Here is an 18,199-nt window from a genome sequence, read left to right on the forward strand (position 1 = left end):
AGAAAGAAGCATAAAGCAGAAAGAAAGATGTGTTGTCCTAGTAAGATTTGCATGTTATGTATTTGCCTCATCTTGATGGTTATCGCCATCGGTTTCCTCTTCGAATTCGGCGTCTTCAAGAATGGTTTTCACAAATCTTAGCCAAACCTCCACCTTTTTTTTTTAATTATTACTATCACAATTGTTCCTACAGTAGCATAAAAGTGTATACATACCGAAGATAATAATATCCCAATAAATTCCAAGAAATTTGGAATTACAGGAAGCACACCCAGACGCAGGAGAGAGAAAGTTATTGTGGGTTGTTGTTGTTGTCCGACCGAAAGTTTCGGTCAGACCGTCTGATACAATACTTTCACTAATTAAAATAATTGATACACCAACTCATGATTCATGCCCAAACTAAAAAGTAATTTGGAGCCACTAATTTATTGAGTTGACGCGAAATTAGATATATTGAATTATGATCAAAGTTATCAACTCGATACCAGAATTAACATGAACACAAACTTACAAAAAATTCAAAACTAATTCGACAACCATTTTACAAGGTCTACCCTAAGCTATATATCGTATAGAAGCGAGGGAGTTAAAGAAGGTAGTGGTTCAGACCGAGTTGAATTTCACAAACTCCATATATGATCCACCTTTATCCGAATTTTATTTAGATCAGAATCAATCTCCTTTGTATTGGATTTCCAACAGATTATTATTTTCTCGGATTAGATCACATAGAGTCGGATCTAGAATATTTTATCACTTAAAAACACAAAACTCAAAATTTTAGCCGATAAATCGACGATGTGGCAATAATAATCAAATCCAGGTTGGGTTTATTGGATTTTATATCGGCTACACCGCTACACCTCTTTAGATCATATTCTCACATCTTCAGATATGAATTACTACCTCCAGTCTTTGTTAGTTTACTCGTATTCCTTTTTGAGATATCCCTTATTAGTTTATCCATTTCTTTTGTTTCTATTTTTGGAATGAGTCCATTAACTTTCCATCACATATACATTCAACTTTCACATAAAATAATAGTTTATCTTCCTTCTATGTCCTATAACATTATTTCTCCTAAAACTTTGCGCAAAAGAAACGGATAATATAATAAAGACCGGAGGGAAAATCAGACTCAGATCCTTCCTATATTGCCCTCCCTAGATTGATCACTTGATTGTTTTGATTAAATCATAAATTAACAGGCATTTAAACCGGCGCCATATCTGGTTTCTCTCTTAGCATATCTTATCATATCGTTATTTGTTGCTGCCAGTTTCACGTTTTAAGATTTGGTATTATTATTATACTATTCTGGACTAACCTGTCCAATCAATACACTGGAAAAAGGGCAGTATCACGCACATTTGGTAATTACCTTCCACATGAAAATCCTATAAATTGTGATGTCTTTATTACTTGTTTGTGTTGTTAGCAAGTATTTCTGCAACTTTGTCAAAATCTCAGACTATATACTCAAAAGCACGATTATTTCACAATAGAATGACTCTTTTCTTCAAACCCACAATTTCAATCCCACTTAATTTCTCTTTAAACCCACCAAAATCAAATCCCAGATTATCAACAATCATGAAAGATAGCAATAATAGTAGCAGTTTTAGTTCTGGTATTGACTTTTCTGCTGCAAAGGAGAAGAGAAAGTTGCCAATTTTGCTATTTGATGTAATGGATACTATTGTCCGTGATCCCTTTTACCAGGATATTCCAGCGTTTTTTGGGTAATTTTTAATCCATTGTTTTTCCTATTTTTATGTGGGAAATGTGTGTTTTTTCTGGTTAAATGAGGAAAAGTTTGGAATTTTATAGCTGTGTTTATTTTTTTTTACAAGTTATTTTGATTTGGATGAATTAAGGTCCTTATTGTCTGTGTGTTTATTAGCAAAAATGCTGAAGCTTTCTGATATGTTTCTGGAGAATAAGAAATGGTCTTCAGAAGTAATGGAAGTTACTGAAATTGTGGTATTTTTATGCCAATAGAATTTGAAGTTGAGATTATTATGATGTAGGGTGTAACTGATTGGGGATGTCACTGATTCAGTGATTTGTACTTCTGAATTGATGTGAGTTGGTCAATCTTATTGGCTTTCTGGTCTAACCTTTCTGTAATTGCAGGTTAAGCCTGAAGTGTATTTTTGGCCGTTGTATTGGTATCGCGATCTTCATCTGTTATTCTAGGGGGGAGTTTCATTAGATGCATTTGGGACTTTGGGGTGGTGGCGTGGTAGTTTGGAAAATAAGGTGGAATTTATGAAAGTTATGGATTTTAAGTAATGGAGGATTAATATGGAATAGATTTGGATAGTATGTGTGCATTGTGCACTTGTATGGTGAATTTTAAAGCATGTTTGAATAATCATTCTCATTCGCAGGGAAAAAATTGGCTGAGGTTTAGTGTTTTGATAATCGACTTATAGTGACCATCTTGTGCTTGAAGAACTCTTTCTGCACATGAATTTGTGTAATGAAGCAGGGGATGAAAATGTTAGATTGGTGCAGATGTGCTATAAGTTGTTAGATAGGTTATAGTGAGCCTGCTGAAAGTGCTCAAACTAGTGACTTAATCGGAGTGTTGACTTATGGTTAGAAGAGATAATAGGAGCATATGCCTCTTTGTAAAATTATTCATTTGCTGTAGGAGATGGTAGTCATTAAAGAGTTCACTAGAGTTCATATTAGATGCTTTCGACTCTGTTATTTATTGACATGTGCTTGATAGTATTCCTTATCCAAGTTATACAAAGGAAACCTGTTAATTTGTCTGATCTTTCTAATGTGAAAGGTGCAAAAACTTGAGAATTCCGACTTTGTAGCCAAATACATTTCTCTACATACCTTTTTATTTCTTTCGTGGTGTCTATCCGCTCTGGGTTTGAATTGCTGTAATACTATTTCAGTAATAGGAGTAATAGATTGCTCTGAGTGTAGCTCACTGGATAGTTTTGGGCAATTATGCTGATTTTGCTTCTGCAGAATAAACTGTTGATTTAGTTTATCTGTTTCTTTTTTTTTTTCAAGTACATTTTAATCGTTTGACCTGAAGAATCAGTGTAATATTTGAAAAGTGAGGTCATGAATCAATGTGTTACTGCTATATCATTTGCTAGATGGTTGTTTATTAAAGTACTACTGTTGTCTTGTCTGTTGTGATTTTCATGCTCAGCATGTCCATGAAGGAATTGATGGAGTGCAAGCATCCAACTGCCTGGAGTGAGTTTGAAAAGGGATTGATTAATGAGGTATATGGTGAATGCTAAAAAAGTGTATATCTTCTGTGTGAAACTTATTTTTATTTTGGAGCAGTCTGATGGCTCTCTCTGATCTTTAGTCAAAGATGGGTGTTGCTAGATGTGTGACAGTCTTCCTGTTTGCTTTGCTTTTCATCTATTCTAAATTAACCCTTTTGCATTCTAATATATCGAACTGCCCAAAATCCAAATATCTACACTCCCTTCTCCTTGTAGATCATCCCACAGCTACTTGAATGGGCTGGTGGCATTTAGTGACTCACACTGTCACACCTATTGTGAATCTTGGTCAAGTTTTATTTGGCCAATTTTAAGTTGCAAACTGGGTCTCATTTGTTTAGTTTGCTTTCACGTCATTGTTTTATCGGGCTTGCTTGAAGTGACAATTAAATCAGAATGTTCTTTAAAGCTCAATAATCTACAGTTTGGATTGGTCAGTGGCTTAATTGCGTATAGGCGCATAACTTAGTCTCATGTCTAGAGAAAATTTCTTTATTACTGGCTTTCTGAAATAGTTATTTTCCAATATGTATTTAGGTCCTTGATGTCGCTCCAATATGTTTTCCATTATCAGCTGTGAGTTAAGAAGACAATCTTTGCTTTAGTCAAGTTTCTCATATCTTCATTTTTGACCGAGTTTAGGGAACCTTTTTATACTTCCGTCAGTTTTCACTTTGCTTTGGATGAGTATTGTGCTCGAGTCAGTCAACAAGATGAGAGCTGCAATTCTCCTTAAAAAGGGATGCCTTTTCACAAGACGTTCATGATTCCAGGAACGATTTAAGATATCTCATTCAAATGAAGCTATTCAATAGTAATCTGCTCTCACCCGATTCAAAGCAATCAGGACAGGCTTGCTTGAAAGGATATGCGAACAGTAGCAGCTACTTAGAAAGATTTGACACCTGTCATGCAGTTGGTGGGCATTGTAACTTTTATTTGAGGCCTTCTCCATCTAAGGAGGTCGTGCATCACTGACCACTAACCCATTTATCTTAGAGACTTGGAGAAATTTGGAAAGAGAGAGATGCCTGTTTTCCGAATGTTGGATATTAATTTCACAAGGGTAGAAAACCTTGAGCATCTGGCTTTTTGAGGGTCCATATTTTGGATATATTTGGGATATTAAGTTCTGAGTTTAGGGCGGAATAGACTGTAGATTGTGGTAAAGACGTCAGATAAAATGGCCAAAGCCTTTTTTTATATGAAAAGATTTAAGAAATGAAAACGCTTTAGCCAAATTATTTTTGGTCTTTGGCTAATGTATGAGCTGAAGTGTGTATGGCACCCTTTTAATTCTGTTTGATAAAAAATGTCAAGGCAGTAGCCACAATTTGGCAAAATAGTCCAGTAACTTGCTTAAAATTATGTTGTTTTTTGTGAAATCAATAGTTAGACAGAGTTGAAAATCGTGGATAAAATATGTGAGAACTTGGTCAGGACATATTTCGACAGTCTATTGAAAGTTTAAAACATTGATATGGTATATTTGGGCATCTAGATAGGACTTCAGATTTTCTGCTGACTCCAAATCTGATTGTTGACTATTATTCATCATCCCTCCTATCCTCTTTGACTTGTTAGTGTGCCTGCAGGATGAATTAGCTACGAAGTTCTTCAAAGACGGAAGACACCTAGATCTGGGAGGTGAGTTGGAATTCTTATTGATCATGATATACATGACTGCGTCTCAGTTTTGAGTTGCTGAACAATTTCCTTTGTGCATGGGTATCACAAATGTTTTGAAGATTGGAGCTTCTATAGTGACAAACTTTTGGGGACAGTGAAGTGTTTTATCAGAAAAACAACTCACGAATCTTAAACTTGCTGTTGGTACCTTTGATCGGATCTGGTTTCTCTTTTCTAGTACAGTCTCAGAAAAATTAATGATTTTTTTTATTCTTTGTGTAGTCTGTTTTTGACCTTAGGTTCTAAAATATTATGCTAGCACGTTGAAGTCTGTTTTATGGGATTGTAGATTCTAAAGTTTTGCTTTAGTTACCATGCTATAGTATTCAATACAGTCATGGCTCGGAGCTCATTAATAATGTTGATTTCTGGAACTTTTGCTTCAGTCGTCATTGGTCATAAAGAGACTCGTTTGGTTTTGTCAGTGAAAGCATGTATATACTTCATTTTAGAAATGGAGGCCTGCTGAAGTTGAAAGGAAAAACCATATGAAGATTGGATAAGATCTGGTGTACTGTGTCTTTAAACTAGAATGAGAGTTTATCTATGTTAGCTCTTCGAACAATATGTATGAGACTAGAATGAGAGGAGAATCGAACTTTAACTGAGTTGTATTCAAGTGTTACAGGAAGATCGTATAGACCAAATTCCAAACAGATGGTGCTCTGGCGAAGCTGATTCATTCAGCTGAATACTTTATTGTGGGCCTTATAGATATATGGTGTTGATCGTATTACTTCTTACAGTGGTGTCTTACAGGCTTACGTGTCATGTCATAAGAGTCTGGATGGAACCTTTTTCTTATCCCATTAAGTCAATTATGACTGTTAAAGGATGAGCGATAGTCTACATTTGAAGATCTATCTGTATTTCTTTTTCAATGTCCTGTTCTCTTCCTTTGTCAACAGCTCATTTGTAATTTACAATGATAGATATCTTGATTATGTGCTACTTAGTTTTATTACGGTACTGAAGCCTTATAATTGTCTTTGTAGGCCTCAAATCTTGCGTGAAAAGTGGATATTCCTATTTAGATGGTATTGAAGAACTGCTCCATGGTTTAAAACTTAACAATTATGAAATGCACGCATTTACAAATTATCCAGTCTGGTACTTGTTCATCTGTTTCAGTTTCTTATGAAATGGAGTATCTTTCTGTTAACTTCTGTTTCATACTACGTTTTTTATGAATTTTTAACAGGTATCAAATGATTGAGGATAAGTTAAAGCTATCAACTTACTTATCTTGGACATTCTGCTCCTGTACAATAGGTATATTGCACTACCACTACTAGTTTATGTCCAATGACTTTAGTTGTAGTTCGCAGTTCGGTTTCAACATTGTTTTACAGAATATCTGTTTCTTATTGCCATGACTTTCTGAGAATTCATTCAATGTCAATCACGTCCTTCTTGCCGCTTCATCCGTTGTATAATGGGGAGGTGCAATGTTAGATCATCTTTTCAATTACTTCTGTCTTGGTATTGCCAAATTGGCATACAATTATTTATTTATTATCAGGTTCTTAATGAAACATATTTATATATAACTATTGAATCACCACATATTTTTACTCATATAGTGGTAGGCTTGATCATGTTATGTGGAAGAGTACTTCGTAAACTAAAGAAATATGAATGAGGTAAAACCATTTAATGTGAATTTGGAAAAATTTATGCCATCTTCTGCAATCTGTTCCATTTATCTGTTACAAGCCTTTTGATTGACGAAGCGACCATTATGACATTCAGGATTATTTTCCTTACTTGATAGTGCCTCTCATTTCATGTTGATTTACTGCGAACTTCAGCTGAAAAATCTGAAAAAACAGGACTTAACTTGATGATGTTATGCTGCTATCACACCCTGTTATAAGCTTTCCCTGTATGGAGATGTGTCCAGAATTATCTTTTTTCTTTCTTTATTCTTTGATGTTTTAGTGTTCATTTGGTTATTCTGAAAAATACACTGCAGGAAAACAGAAGCCAGACCTTGGTTTTTATCGCGAAGTTCTCAGATACCTTCAGGTTGATCCAGGAAGCTGTATCTTCATTGATGACAGGTAAATGCTGCTTCATGGTTATTCTCATATTTGTCTTGTTGTATTACAATGCTTGCTCTGAAGAGTCGTCTCCTTGAAAAAGTATTTAGGCCTTATATATCTACATATAATTGTTGGGACGAAATTTTATTGCAGGGCAAAAAATGTGGAGGGAGCAATTAGTGCTGGAATGGTCGGCTTGCAATTTAAAGGTGCAGATGTGTTGCGTCAGGATCTATCTCTCCTTGGTATCAACGTTTCTGCAGAAGAAATCAAGCACCATGAGACGACCTCATAGAAGACGTACAACATTTTGAGCTTAATTTTCTAAATTCTTCCATTTGCAGAACTCAATAGTTACTGGTTTCGTTACACTTCAATGAACCTCTGGTGTTCTTTTCCTCTATGTGTTGCCTTATCTTTCTTCTTAAATGTATATATGTCTTTCTTTTTATGGGGTGGAGGGATTGAGGGAAGGACAGTAATGTAAATGTATCATTTTTTATATATAATACTTCATTATTCTCTTTCATGTTATAATCTCTCCTGAAAGTTATTCAGCTTGACTAGATCAGTATTATAATGCATCACGATCTGGTCATCCTAGTTCAGTAACAAATTCTACCAGTCTACATAACGTCGATTTACCTAGCTTTTCGTTTCTTCATTTCTATATGGTTTTGCGAAACTAATATTGGTTCGGTAATGATGTAACCTGTATGATTCTGATTTTCTTATTCTTCGTACTAGAAGTTCGTGGTTATATAGCCTCGAAATTTCTCCTTAATCACTGCAGTCTTCAGTAACCTTCCAACCGTAAAAAGACACATAAAAACAACAGGTCATCATGCTATTAGTTGTGCTGTACTAGGTCTGTACTCTTCACATTACGAAGCATGATGACCATAAAAATACATATTTGTTCTGTTTGTACTAGGTTTTTTTTGGTTACTCTTCATGTTTGCTACATGTACCTGAGCTTCATTTGATTCAGTCTCGTCTGTTGGCCTCTGCTCAAAATTATGTTCTAGCTGACTCATGAATTACTGGGACGGTGGCACACATAATTCTCTTGCATTCTACTTTGCAGCACACTGTTATATCATGCTTGTTCTGTTGAATAAGGTATTCTGATGCAAGCTGCTGAGATTGTTGCTGGCCTTTATTGATTCAGACTGAGGCCATGCCCTACCAGTAAGTCGAGTATGGAGCCACAACCCCATAGTGCATCTGAGTTATATGGCTAATTTGACAAATAGAAGAATTTGAGGCCCCCAAATGTTTCTGCGGTGATGATCATCTGGACTGTCCAGTCTTGATATAGATTGTCACTCCCTTTGATCACAATATGCTTCTAAACAACCTCGCAAATAATATAATAAGACAATAATTTTTTTGGCTACCTTCTCTCTCACAATCTCCCAGTTACGATAGCCTATAGTTATAAGGCCATGTAGAGTTTCTTGGCCAGTCTATATTTCATAGACTAAACTTCTGATAGATGCTGTTTCTTACTAACTTATTCTGAGATGTTAAAAGACTTTTCCCATCAGCATCATTTGCTGGGTGTCTTGGGTTTAGCACTTTAGCTGCTGAATTTCTTTTACTAACTCAGTTTGCCCCCGCAGTTTTCCTCGAAGTTTGAGGTTAATTATATCAAATTGTCTTGCATTAAATTTTCTCATCAGATTTGCATTATATTAACTTTTTCTGTCTTTGTTTTAGCTGTTAATTCAGAAGCTGATGCAAGTTCTGAATTTTTTCCCCAGCAGTTAACAGTACTAGGTCAACTCCTGATTGATTGGGTGGTGCACTGTGGATGAAGGATATGAGATTTTTAATATAGCTTCTAGTATTGTTTTATGTAACTTGGACCATTTACAGATCAAGCTGTTTTATTATATAGTTTTTCTGCGGTGACTTTGTGATGATACTCCAGTCAGTTAAGTCTTACTCCTTTTACATTCTGTAGAATTTTTTTCCTTAAGTCACATTCATGTCAATACAGTGAATAGCCAGATAACAACTCCGTGTGTTCTAATTGCAGCAGCAATAATATGGATGTCAGCATTATCAATGGCAGCTTATGACGTCCCCATCGCAAAGCCTGGATGTCCCGAGAAATGTGGAAATGTGAGCATATCTTATCCCTTTGGAATAGGCAGAAAATGCTACCTTGATACCTCATTTGAGATTATTTGCAACGCATCTGATATACACTCTGCAACACCTTTCTTAAGATCATTCAACCTGGAGGTTGAAGAAATAACTCTCAACAATGACTACAACATGAATGAGGAATCCCAAAGAATTACAGTGAAGATTCCAGTAGAGAAGTCTTGTGGTATACAAAATGCAAACATAAGTAGCCTCGACTTTGGTAGATCTCCGTATTGGTTCTCAGAAGCCGAGAATGTTTTCATAGTGAGCGGATGTGGAAGTACCGCGGTTTTGAGAAACAGAAACAATGTAAGTCAGGGTGGATGCAGTTCACTTTGTGTTAATCAACCTCATGTTATAGATCATAATGATAAGGTGGTTATTGCTTCTTGTATTGGAATTGGGTATTGCAGAATTAATATTAGTGAAAGTCTTCCTCTTGATTTTTATCACTTGAGTATATTCAACTTTTTTATGGGGTCGTTTCATAATTGCACAAGCACCATGTTGGTTAGTGAAACCTACTTCAATGAGGTCCATGTTGATCCAAGTGATGCATTTCAGCTTTCTGCAGCACCGACGGTGTTAGGCTGGATGGTGGCTAACTCTACTGGTATTGCTATGCCTTTATCTGGTGATAAGAAGAGGCACTGCCAGAATTACAATTATACTGCAAAAGTGGGGGAAGGTATTATCTGCTTCTGCGAGAGCGGCTACTTCGGGAATCCATATATTCACGATGGATGCCAAGGTAACAAGGACTATAAATAACATTGATATCACCATATCTGTTTTTTGGTTGTGTTGCTGATGTGTTGTTCATACTTTTTTTTTCTGCTTATTATTGTTGTATTTGTACAACAGCCCAACAAAATGTCTAAATTGCAATATGAACAAAAGACATGTTTAACAGAATGAAAACTACTCCACAATCCACCCCATTAGTCCATACTAGGAATAAACTGTGCTACATTAATTAAATTTCTGTCTTCCTGAATCAGCCTTTGTTTTAACCGTTTCTTGCTTGTTAAACATCTGTTTATCTGACACTGACACCTCCGTAGCGTTGAGTGAATGCGAAGGATGCAAAACAGGATACTGCTTTGGGGGACCTGATTCTTATCATTGCAGCGACTATATTGCTCAGTATCGGTGGTGGTGGCCATTAGCTCTCATCGTTCTTGGTAAGCTTTGAGATTATATATACTCCTACCAGAACTTTCTCAATTGCACTCTAAGAAAGAGTAGGAGACTTAGAACAAAACGCTAGCGTTGCGTCTCTTTTTGGCCTGCATATTTGAGATGATTTGACATTAAAAGTTAGCTTTTTGTATATTGGATAAAAGTAGACAGGTTGTAGCTTCGTATGTACTCGGAGGAGGATCTTAGTTGGGGATAGTAGGGTCTAATCCCGAATATTTTGTTTCCACATGTTAGATATCATAGATATGTTGTGTTATATATGTACGAAGAAAAACTTATAGCATAATGCAAAAAATGGCCCTCCTAATGTTTTGGGTTTTGACATATGCTGTGTTACAGGTTTTGTTGTTGTTCTACTGTTGGCATGTTCTGGTAACATATATGTCTGCTATAGAAAAAGGAAGTTTATCAAAACGAAGGAGAAGTTCTTCCTACAAAATGGTGGTCTATTGATGAAACAACAACTTTCTTTGTACGGCGAAACAGAGTCAACAAAAATATTCAAGGCCATTAAGCTCAAGACAGCCACCAAAAATTACAACAAAAATAATATCCTTGGCAAAGGTGGATTTGGGACTGTGTATAAAGGGGTATTATCGAATGAGCAAGTAGTTGCGATAAAGAAATCCAAGATAACTAGTGAAAGTCAAGTTGAGCAATTCATCAATGAGATGGTCATTCTAACTCAAATTAACCATAGGAATGTGGTTAAACTATTGGGATGTTGTTTAGAGTCTGAAGTGCCTCTCTTGGTGTATGAGTTTGTCTCAAACGATAATCTATATCACCACATTCATGAAAACGGCGACACATCTTGGCTTTCATGGGAAAACTGTCTAAGAATAGCAACTGAGGCAGCTAACGCGATTGCTTATCTTCACTCAGCAGCCTCAATACCTATAATACATAGAGATATAAAGTCGTCCAACATTCTGTTGGATGATAACTTTGTTGCCAAAATATCTGACTTTGGAGCCTCAAGACTAGTTCCGATTGATCAAAGTCAAGTTACAACGCTGGTTCAAGGTACTTTTGGATATCTTGATCCAGAGTACTTCCAAACGAATCATCTGACTGAGAAAAGTGATGTTTACAGCTTTGGAGTAGTTCTCCTTGAACTCTTAACAAGGCGAAAAACCACTTTTGTGGGGAAGTGGGGTTGAAGAAGGAAACTTAGCATCTTATTTTCTTGTCTCAATGAAGAACAACCAGTTATTCAATATTGTTGAGCCTCAGTTAATGGAGGAAGCTACTGAAGAGCAACTCATCACAATTGCAAAGCTCGCGCAGCAATGCCTGCGTGTGAAAGGTGAAGACAGACCGTCCATGAAAGAGGTAGCAAAGGAGTTAGAAGGGTTGAACAATCATATCAAGCATTCTAAGGATGAGCTAGCTTATGATGAGGAAACTCAGGGCTTAGAAAATGAAGTTAGGAGGCTCTGCAGTGTAAAACCTTGCAGCAGTAGAAGCAACGAATCCCGACAGTACACTATGGAGCAGGATATAATGCTGGAAATGAGCTCACCTCGATAATATTGCAATATCAGTAATTAATTTCTATCTCTATCTTCTAGAACTGTTTAGTTTTTAAAGATTTGTAACAGTTGTAAGTTAGTGACTGCAAGATATGAGTAACTTGTTCATGTACCAAAGTAAGAGATCTTTGTGTGCTTGTGAATGTTGTGATAAATTATAAGTCAATATGGTTTTGATTAAAACACTTCTTTCTCCTTACGTAATGAATAGAACAACTATTTATATAAAATAACTTACAGAATACTTGCACATTTACTCAGTCTTATTGAGATACACATACACTGGTTAGTTTTATTGGACAGAGTAAGCTCCACATTACTTTTGAGCCTGAAATCTGTGGTGAATTATGCAGCAATATTGAAGATGATCCGATGCAATGAGAATCCTGACTTCTAAGTGACAAAAATTGCATTTTCTTGTTCTATACTGATTAGTAACTCAAATGTACTAGACGCTTTGCTTGTTGTAAATGCTGAAGGGTTCAAGAGGCAGAACTGTCTAACTATTACAGTAAGGTTGAATGGTAGGCAAAACAGTAGCGTCATACACACACACAGACGCACAAACATATGTCCATCCTCATGACTAAATGTACCAGAAAATATCTTGAAGCAATGAATTTCCAGTCATTGTTTCAGCTTAGTGCTATACTATGGATGTCAGGATCATTGATGGCAGCTGATCTACCACAAAGCGTAATTGTGAAGAGAGATGCGGAGATGTAAGCATTGCTTATCCGTTTGCGATTGGGAGTGATTGCTATCTCAATCCATCATATGAGATCAGTTGCAATTCATCTCTACAACCCCGGAAACTTTTTTTAAGTGCTATCTCAATCCATCATAGTTTGTGACTAGCAACATATGCTAATGTCCTATTGCAGTGGCATTACGGCCACCTTAATGGTCAAGGTTTTCGATCCAAGTCTGTCTCAGCTATCGGAAGCTCCAACTGCGTTATCTTGGGGCGTTTTCCATTCTACTATGCCCTCTTTTGGGGACAAGGATAGGCAGTGTGGGATTGATTAATATAGCTTTCTTGAAGGACTTATACCTTGTACCTGCAAGAGCGGCTATTATGGGAACCCCTACCTTCCCTTTGGATGCCAAGGTAACTCATTGTTGTATATATAGCTTTTCTTTGATGCTTTTCCTAATCTGCTCCCTTTTAGAGCATGCTTAGATTGGGGGTAATGGATCAGAGGAGTAATAAAAGCCAAACCACCTTAATAAAAGGAAAATTACGGTGGTGGGTAACTATTATTGAGTAATGATTTAAGAGAGTAAACAAAAAAATTATGTGTTATTGTTGAAGGTCATTTATATGATTGTTATTGTGATATGTGAGTGATTTATTGTGATTTGTGTAAGTATATCTTCTCATAGAAGCTGTTTAGTAGGCGGTAATAAATGCTCTTAACGATATCAAGATCGCATGGATGGGGATGTAGTGTGGAAATAAGTGCATAATAAGGAAGTGTCAAAACTTTAGCATAGTGGAAGGCTTTCTGTTAGTTTGCAAGTTCTCTGGTCCTCCAAAATAAGCCGCCACAAATGTTTAATGATTTTGAATTCAATACTATATAGTATAATATCTTACAGATGTAGCATTGACGTTCTTTTGTGTGGATTCCATGAATCTTCTTAGTATTAAGGTGACAGTGACCTGGCTAGTGACATCCATCTTAGGTAAGATGTCTTTTGTTGACTTTCCCACTATTTCTGAATTAGGTGGCTCTGTTAAGTTGCTTCTTTTCTATAATTATGGCAAATTATGTATGCTGTCCATTTTATGCTCAATAAGCTTTGGGAACAATGATGTTTCATCACTTGTTTCAATTCATCACAATAGTTGTATCTTTGTGGGTGCAACCGTTGCAGATAATAGTGGCATCTTCATCACCAATGACGGCTGATCCACCCATTGCAAAACCTGGTTGTCAGGACATCTGTGGGAATGTGAGCATCCAGTACCCTTTTGGAATAGGGGACAATTGCTACCACAGCCTACCATATGCGGTTGTTTGCAATGCCTCTAAGATGCCTCCGAAACTTTTTCTGAGTAAATTGAATCTCGAGGTTACAGACATAAGTCTAGAGACTTTGGATAAACACACTATTGTTGTGAAAACTCCGATGCAGAGGACCTGCAGCACCAAAGATGTAAATATAAGCAGCATTGACCTTAGCGGAACTCCTTACATGTTCTCAGGTGAGTTCAATGCTCTTATTGTAGGTGGTTGTGGAAGTAGCACCCTCTTGTTAGATGGAAGCAATAAGATCTTAGGTGGGTGTACCACAGTTTGTGATAGGAGTCATACGATAACGAATAGCTGCATTGGTCGTGGGTGTTGCAGCATTGATCTTCCTGCTTCACTTAATTTTTATCGTGTAAACATTTTTAACTTTGGTAGTGGTGCCGTTAATTGCACAAATACCATGTTGATAAATAGGACCTCATCGATTATAAACGAGGTTGTCAATCCAAGTTTGTCCAAGTTTGCATTAGTCCTAACTGTACTGGAATGGAAGCCCGGAAACATAACAATGCCTGCTGATGACCCGAACAAGTATTGTCGAGGTCCTCCAGATGATTATGATTGTTACTGCAGATATGGAACTTATGGGAATCCTTATCTTCCTTATGGTTGCCAAGGTGAGCATAAGTGGTCCTAATATCTGATATGTCATTTGATTTTTTTATTTATTATGCTACCTATTGCAAATGCATGATCAAAGTCTTTGTCCAATTGCAGTCCCAAGAGATTGTAAGGAATGCAAATTAGGGTGCACCAAAGACTGAGATCTTTATCGCTGTGTTAGAAACTTTCCTGTAAAGTCTAATACGCGGCTGATCCTTTTGATTCTTCTTGGTGGTAAGCGTTTCACTTAATTTTCCCTGGTATATACTTCAAACATTTCCTTGAAAGTGTGGAGTCGCATTCAGGTCACCATGAACATAATAAGGATTCAAACATAGTAGGACTAGTACTGTAGTGTATATGTTATGCTCTTTATGGAATAATAATGGTAATGATGTCTGACATTATGAGTTTAGATCTGAAACTTTGAAAAAAATTACATGAAACGCATGTATGTCAAGCATATTCGAGTATACAAAGTTACAGACTTGGTAATGGGCCATAAAAATTCTTCTTGTAGGTTCAATCGTTGGCTTGATGCTATGTACTGGCAACATAAGCTGCATATACCTCTGTATTAAGGAAAGGAAGCATATGAAGTTGAAGGAGAAGTTCTTCCATCAAAATGGCGGTTTTTTGTTGAATCAACGGCTTTCTTTAAACCAAGGCAGCAATGATTCAACCAAGATATTTACTACTCAAGAGTTGAGGGAAGCCACAAACAATTACAGCAAGCATAACATTTTAGGACGAGGTGGTTTTGGTACGGTCTATAAGGGAATTTTACCAAATAACCAAGTAGTTGCGATTAAAAAATCCATGGTAACTGACCAGGGTCAAGTCGAGCAATTCATCAATGAGGTAGTCATCCTAACCCAGACCAACCACAGAAACGTGGTGAAACTCTTAGGATGTTGCTTGGAGACTGAAGTGCCCTTGTTAGTTTATGAATATGTTCCTAATGGAAATCTCTTTGAACACATACACAATGATGGTGCACATTGGATCTCGTGGGAGAATTGTTTAAGAATTGCAACTGAGGCTGCTAACGCGATTGCTTATCTTCACTCTGCAGCCCCGATACCCATTATCCATAGAGATATCAAATCATCCAACATTCTTTTAGATAATAACCTCACAGCAAAAATAGCAGATTTTGGGGTCTCAAGATTAGTTCCAATTGATCAAACTCAAGTTACCACTCTAGTTCAAGGAACTTTTGGGTATCTTGATCCAGAGTACTTTCTGACGAGTCATCTGTCTGAAAAGAGTGATGTTTACAGCTTTGGTGTAGTTCTTGTTGAACTATTAACGCGAAGAAAACCAATACTATGGGAGACTGGACTTGAAGATAGAAACTTAGCGATGCATTTCATTAGTTCAATAAAGAACAAGCAGCTTTTTGATATCCTTGAGCCTCAACTCATGAAGGAAGCATCTAAAGAGCAGCTTTTAACAATTGCAAATCTTGTAGAGCAATGCCTTAATGTTAAAGGAGAAGATCGGCCATCTATGAAGGATGTTGCAAGGGTGTTAGAAGGATTTAATAAGCAGGCTAACCACTATCAGTCTAATCAAGATAATAATGAGAGCCAATATGGCTTGTTAAGTGAACATAGGCCTTTCCACCCTTTCCAAGATCCAAATTCGTCTCGCCTTGTGAACTATGAGAAAGATTTGATTGTTGAGATGTGTTCCCCGCGTTAGCTGGTGACGTAATTTCCTGTCATCCAGATTGTCAATCAGTTTCAAGACTAGGAGTAAGATGAACTAATCCCATTTGACCTATCTGAGGTGGTAATTCAACTTTTGTCGAAGAAGAGCACCGAGATTATATGTGCTCTCCTGGGCTCTATGAATATGGTTTTCCTGCAGGATGCAGAGAACTGTTCACTGTCAGAAATTCCCCAGAACACAGAAGAATGCCATTCCGGATTTCTGTGCAGAATACGTGATCCCTTTGGAGGTTAGATTATGTTGCACTTATGTAGCTTGCTTTGTTTACTGTTTTCTTCCACTGTTCTTGACTGACTGTTTCTTCAATATTTTGTAGTGTGTCTTGTTCTCTTGCTATTACAGCAGAGCTTTTTCATTGATCATTAGTGCCTTAATTCGCGGTAATGGCTTATGTCTTGAATGTGTGATCTCCATGTTTCTTCTTTTCATCTTTGATTTTTTTGGCATAACTACCTTGTAACCTAATGGTCCATTTGCTAGGCGTATAGGCAATAATAAATGGTGGTTATGGTTATAAATTTCACATTTGTGAATAAAGTTCCATGTTAATGTTAATTGAAGTGCTTGTCTGCCATAAATTTCTTCATATGTATCCTAAGGTTTGCAAACAATTCACAACATGCTCTTAATGACTGACAAATATTTTACTTTAATCACTCCAAATTAGGTAATTAACTAAAAGGATATTCCATTTGGTACCATTGTACTTTTGGCTTTTCCATTTGCTACCACTATTTTTCAGATATTCTACATGGTATCACTATAATTTGATTTTATTCTCTATTGTAGTATTCAACTAAGTAAAGTGTTAATTTAAGTCAAAATAGGTTAGAGCTTTACTTTGATTTACATGTTTTAATTTGCGTTAAGGTTTTAGTAATCGTTTTAGTTTGAAGGTCAAAGTTGAGGTCATATTTGACAATAAAAAGACATAGAATATTATGATCATTTTTATGAAAATTTTGACTGAAAAATAGAGTTTTAAGGGTTAAAACGACACCCTAAAATTTTAATTTATTAAACTTTTGCAACTGCAAATAGAAACATGCAAACCCAAACAAAATCGTATTCTTGTTCAACCATTAACTAACATTTTACTTAAAAAATGGTATGATAAAGATTAATATTAAATTAGAGTGGTATCAATTATCATGTGGAATTTTAAAATAACAGTGGTACCAAATGGAAAAACCAAAAATTCAATGGTACCAAATGAAATATCCCTCAACTAAAAGACCCACACAATTAATCTCTCTTCACAGTTGCTCCTCCCATTCCAGGAATCTCTCTGGTAATGAAAGATATAAAGCAGGCAAAAGGTGAGATATTTTACTTGTCAAAATACTGAGTAATACTTACTGGTTCATTTTTTATGTGCATGTAAAACCATTTTGAGTGGTAAATGGAAAGTTTATGAAATTTTAACTCTTGCTTTAGAAATTTCAACCAATTTTATTTACAGTTGAGTTAGATGGACATTAGCTAGTTATAGTATTGTAGGTCTAAGACCTCATTACAGTGGATTTCAAGATTCATTTCTACAATTTTTTTTTTTTTTATAAAGGTACGGAAAAAGAAAGTTAGAAGACCCTACACACGAGGAGAACTCCAACCTTATCGTTTACAAGGATTGAATGAAGAGTTGACTGAGTACAATTTTCAATACAAAAACTAGAATCTATGAGGTGACCAACATTGGCAATCCAATTTGCTGCTCTGTTAGCTTCCCGGTAGACATGACGAATAGTCCAAAAAGAAAAGGAGCGGAGAGAAGTCTGAATATCCTGAATGATGTGGGCGATCTGCCAAGGGGGGGGGGGGACTAGACGCCTTTGATGGAGTTGATAACCATGAGGTATCTCCTTCAATGTGTAGATGAGTAATAGCTTGCTTCCCATTATTTTTTAAGAAATGCAACA

General features: G+C 36.4%; 2 protein-coding genes and 1 pseudogene across 2 annotated transcripts; all 3 read left to right on the plus strand.

Moving 5' to 3' along the window:
• The first annotated feature begins 1,382 nt into the window (after positions 1-1,382).
• LOC104890216 (flavin mononucleotide hydrolase 1, chloroplatic) lies at positions 1,383-7,535 on the plus strand. Its single transcript, XM_019248877.2, has 7 exons — positions 1,383-1,745; positions 3,188-3,263; positions 4,868-4,919; positions 5,957-6,071; positions 6,163-6,233; positions 6,937-7,024; positions 7,160-7,535. Exons 1-7 carry the CDS (start codon positions 1,510-1,512, stop codon positions 7,299-7,301), a joined length of 780 nt encoding a protein of 259 aa, XP_019104422.1. The 5' UTR covers positions 1,383-1,509; the 3' UTR covers positions 7,302-7,535.
• Positions 7,536-7,680: 145 nt separating this feature from the next.
• Positions 7,681-12,084, plus strand: LOC104890284 (putative wall-associated receptor kinase-like 16; annotated as a pseudogene).
• A 950-nt stretch (positions 12,085-13,034) lies between these two features.
• LOC109133549 (wall-associated receptor kinase 2) lies at positions 13,035-16,664 on the plus strand. The gene is given in 3 exon segments (XM_019248876.3): positions 13,035-14,557; positions 14,658-14,777; positions 15,064-16,664. Coding segments are annotated over 3 exon segments (2,148 nt in total). The 5' UTR covers positions 13,035-13,716; the 3' UTR covers positions 16,251-16,664.
• The last annotated feature ends 1,535 nt before the right edge of the window (positions 16,665-18,199 follow it).

Source organism: Beta vulgaris, chromosome 4 (genome assembly GCF_026745355.1).
Source record: "Beta vulgaris subsp. vulgaris cultivar EL10 chromosome 4, EL10.2, whole genome shotgun sequence".
Lineage (NCBI taxonomy): Eukaryota > Viridiplantae > Streptophyta > Magnoliopsida > Caryophyllales > Amaranthaceae > Beta > Beta vulgaris.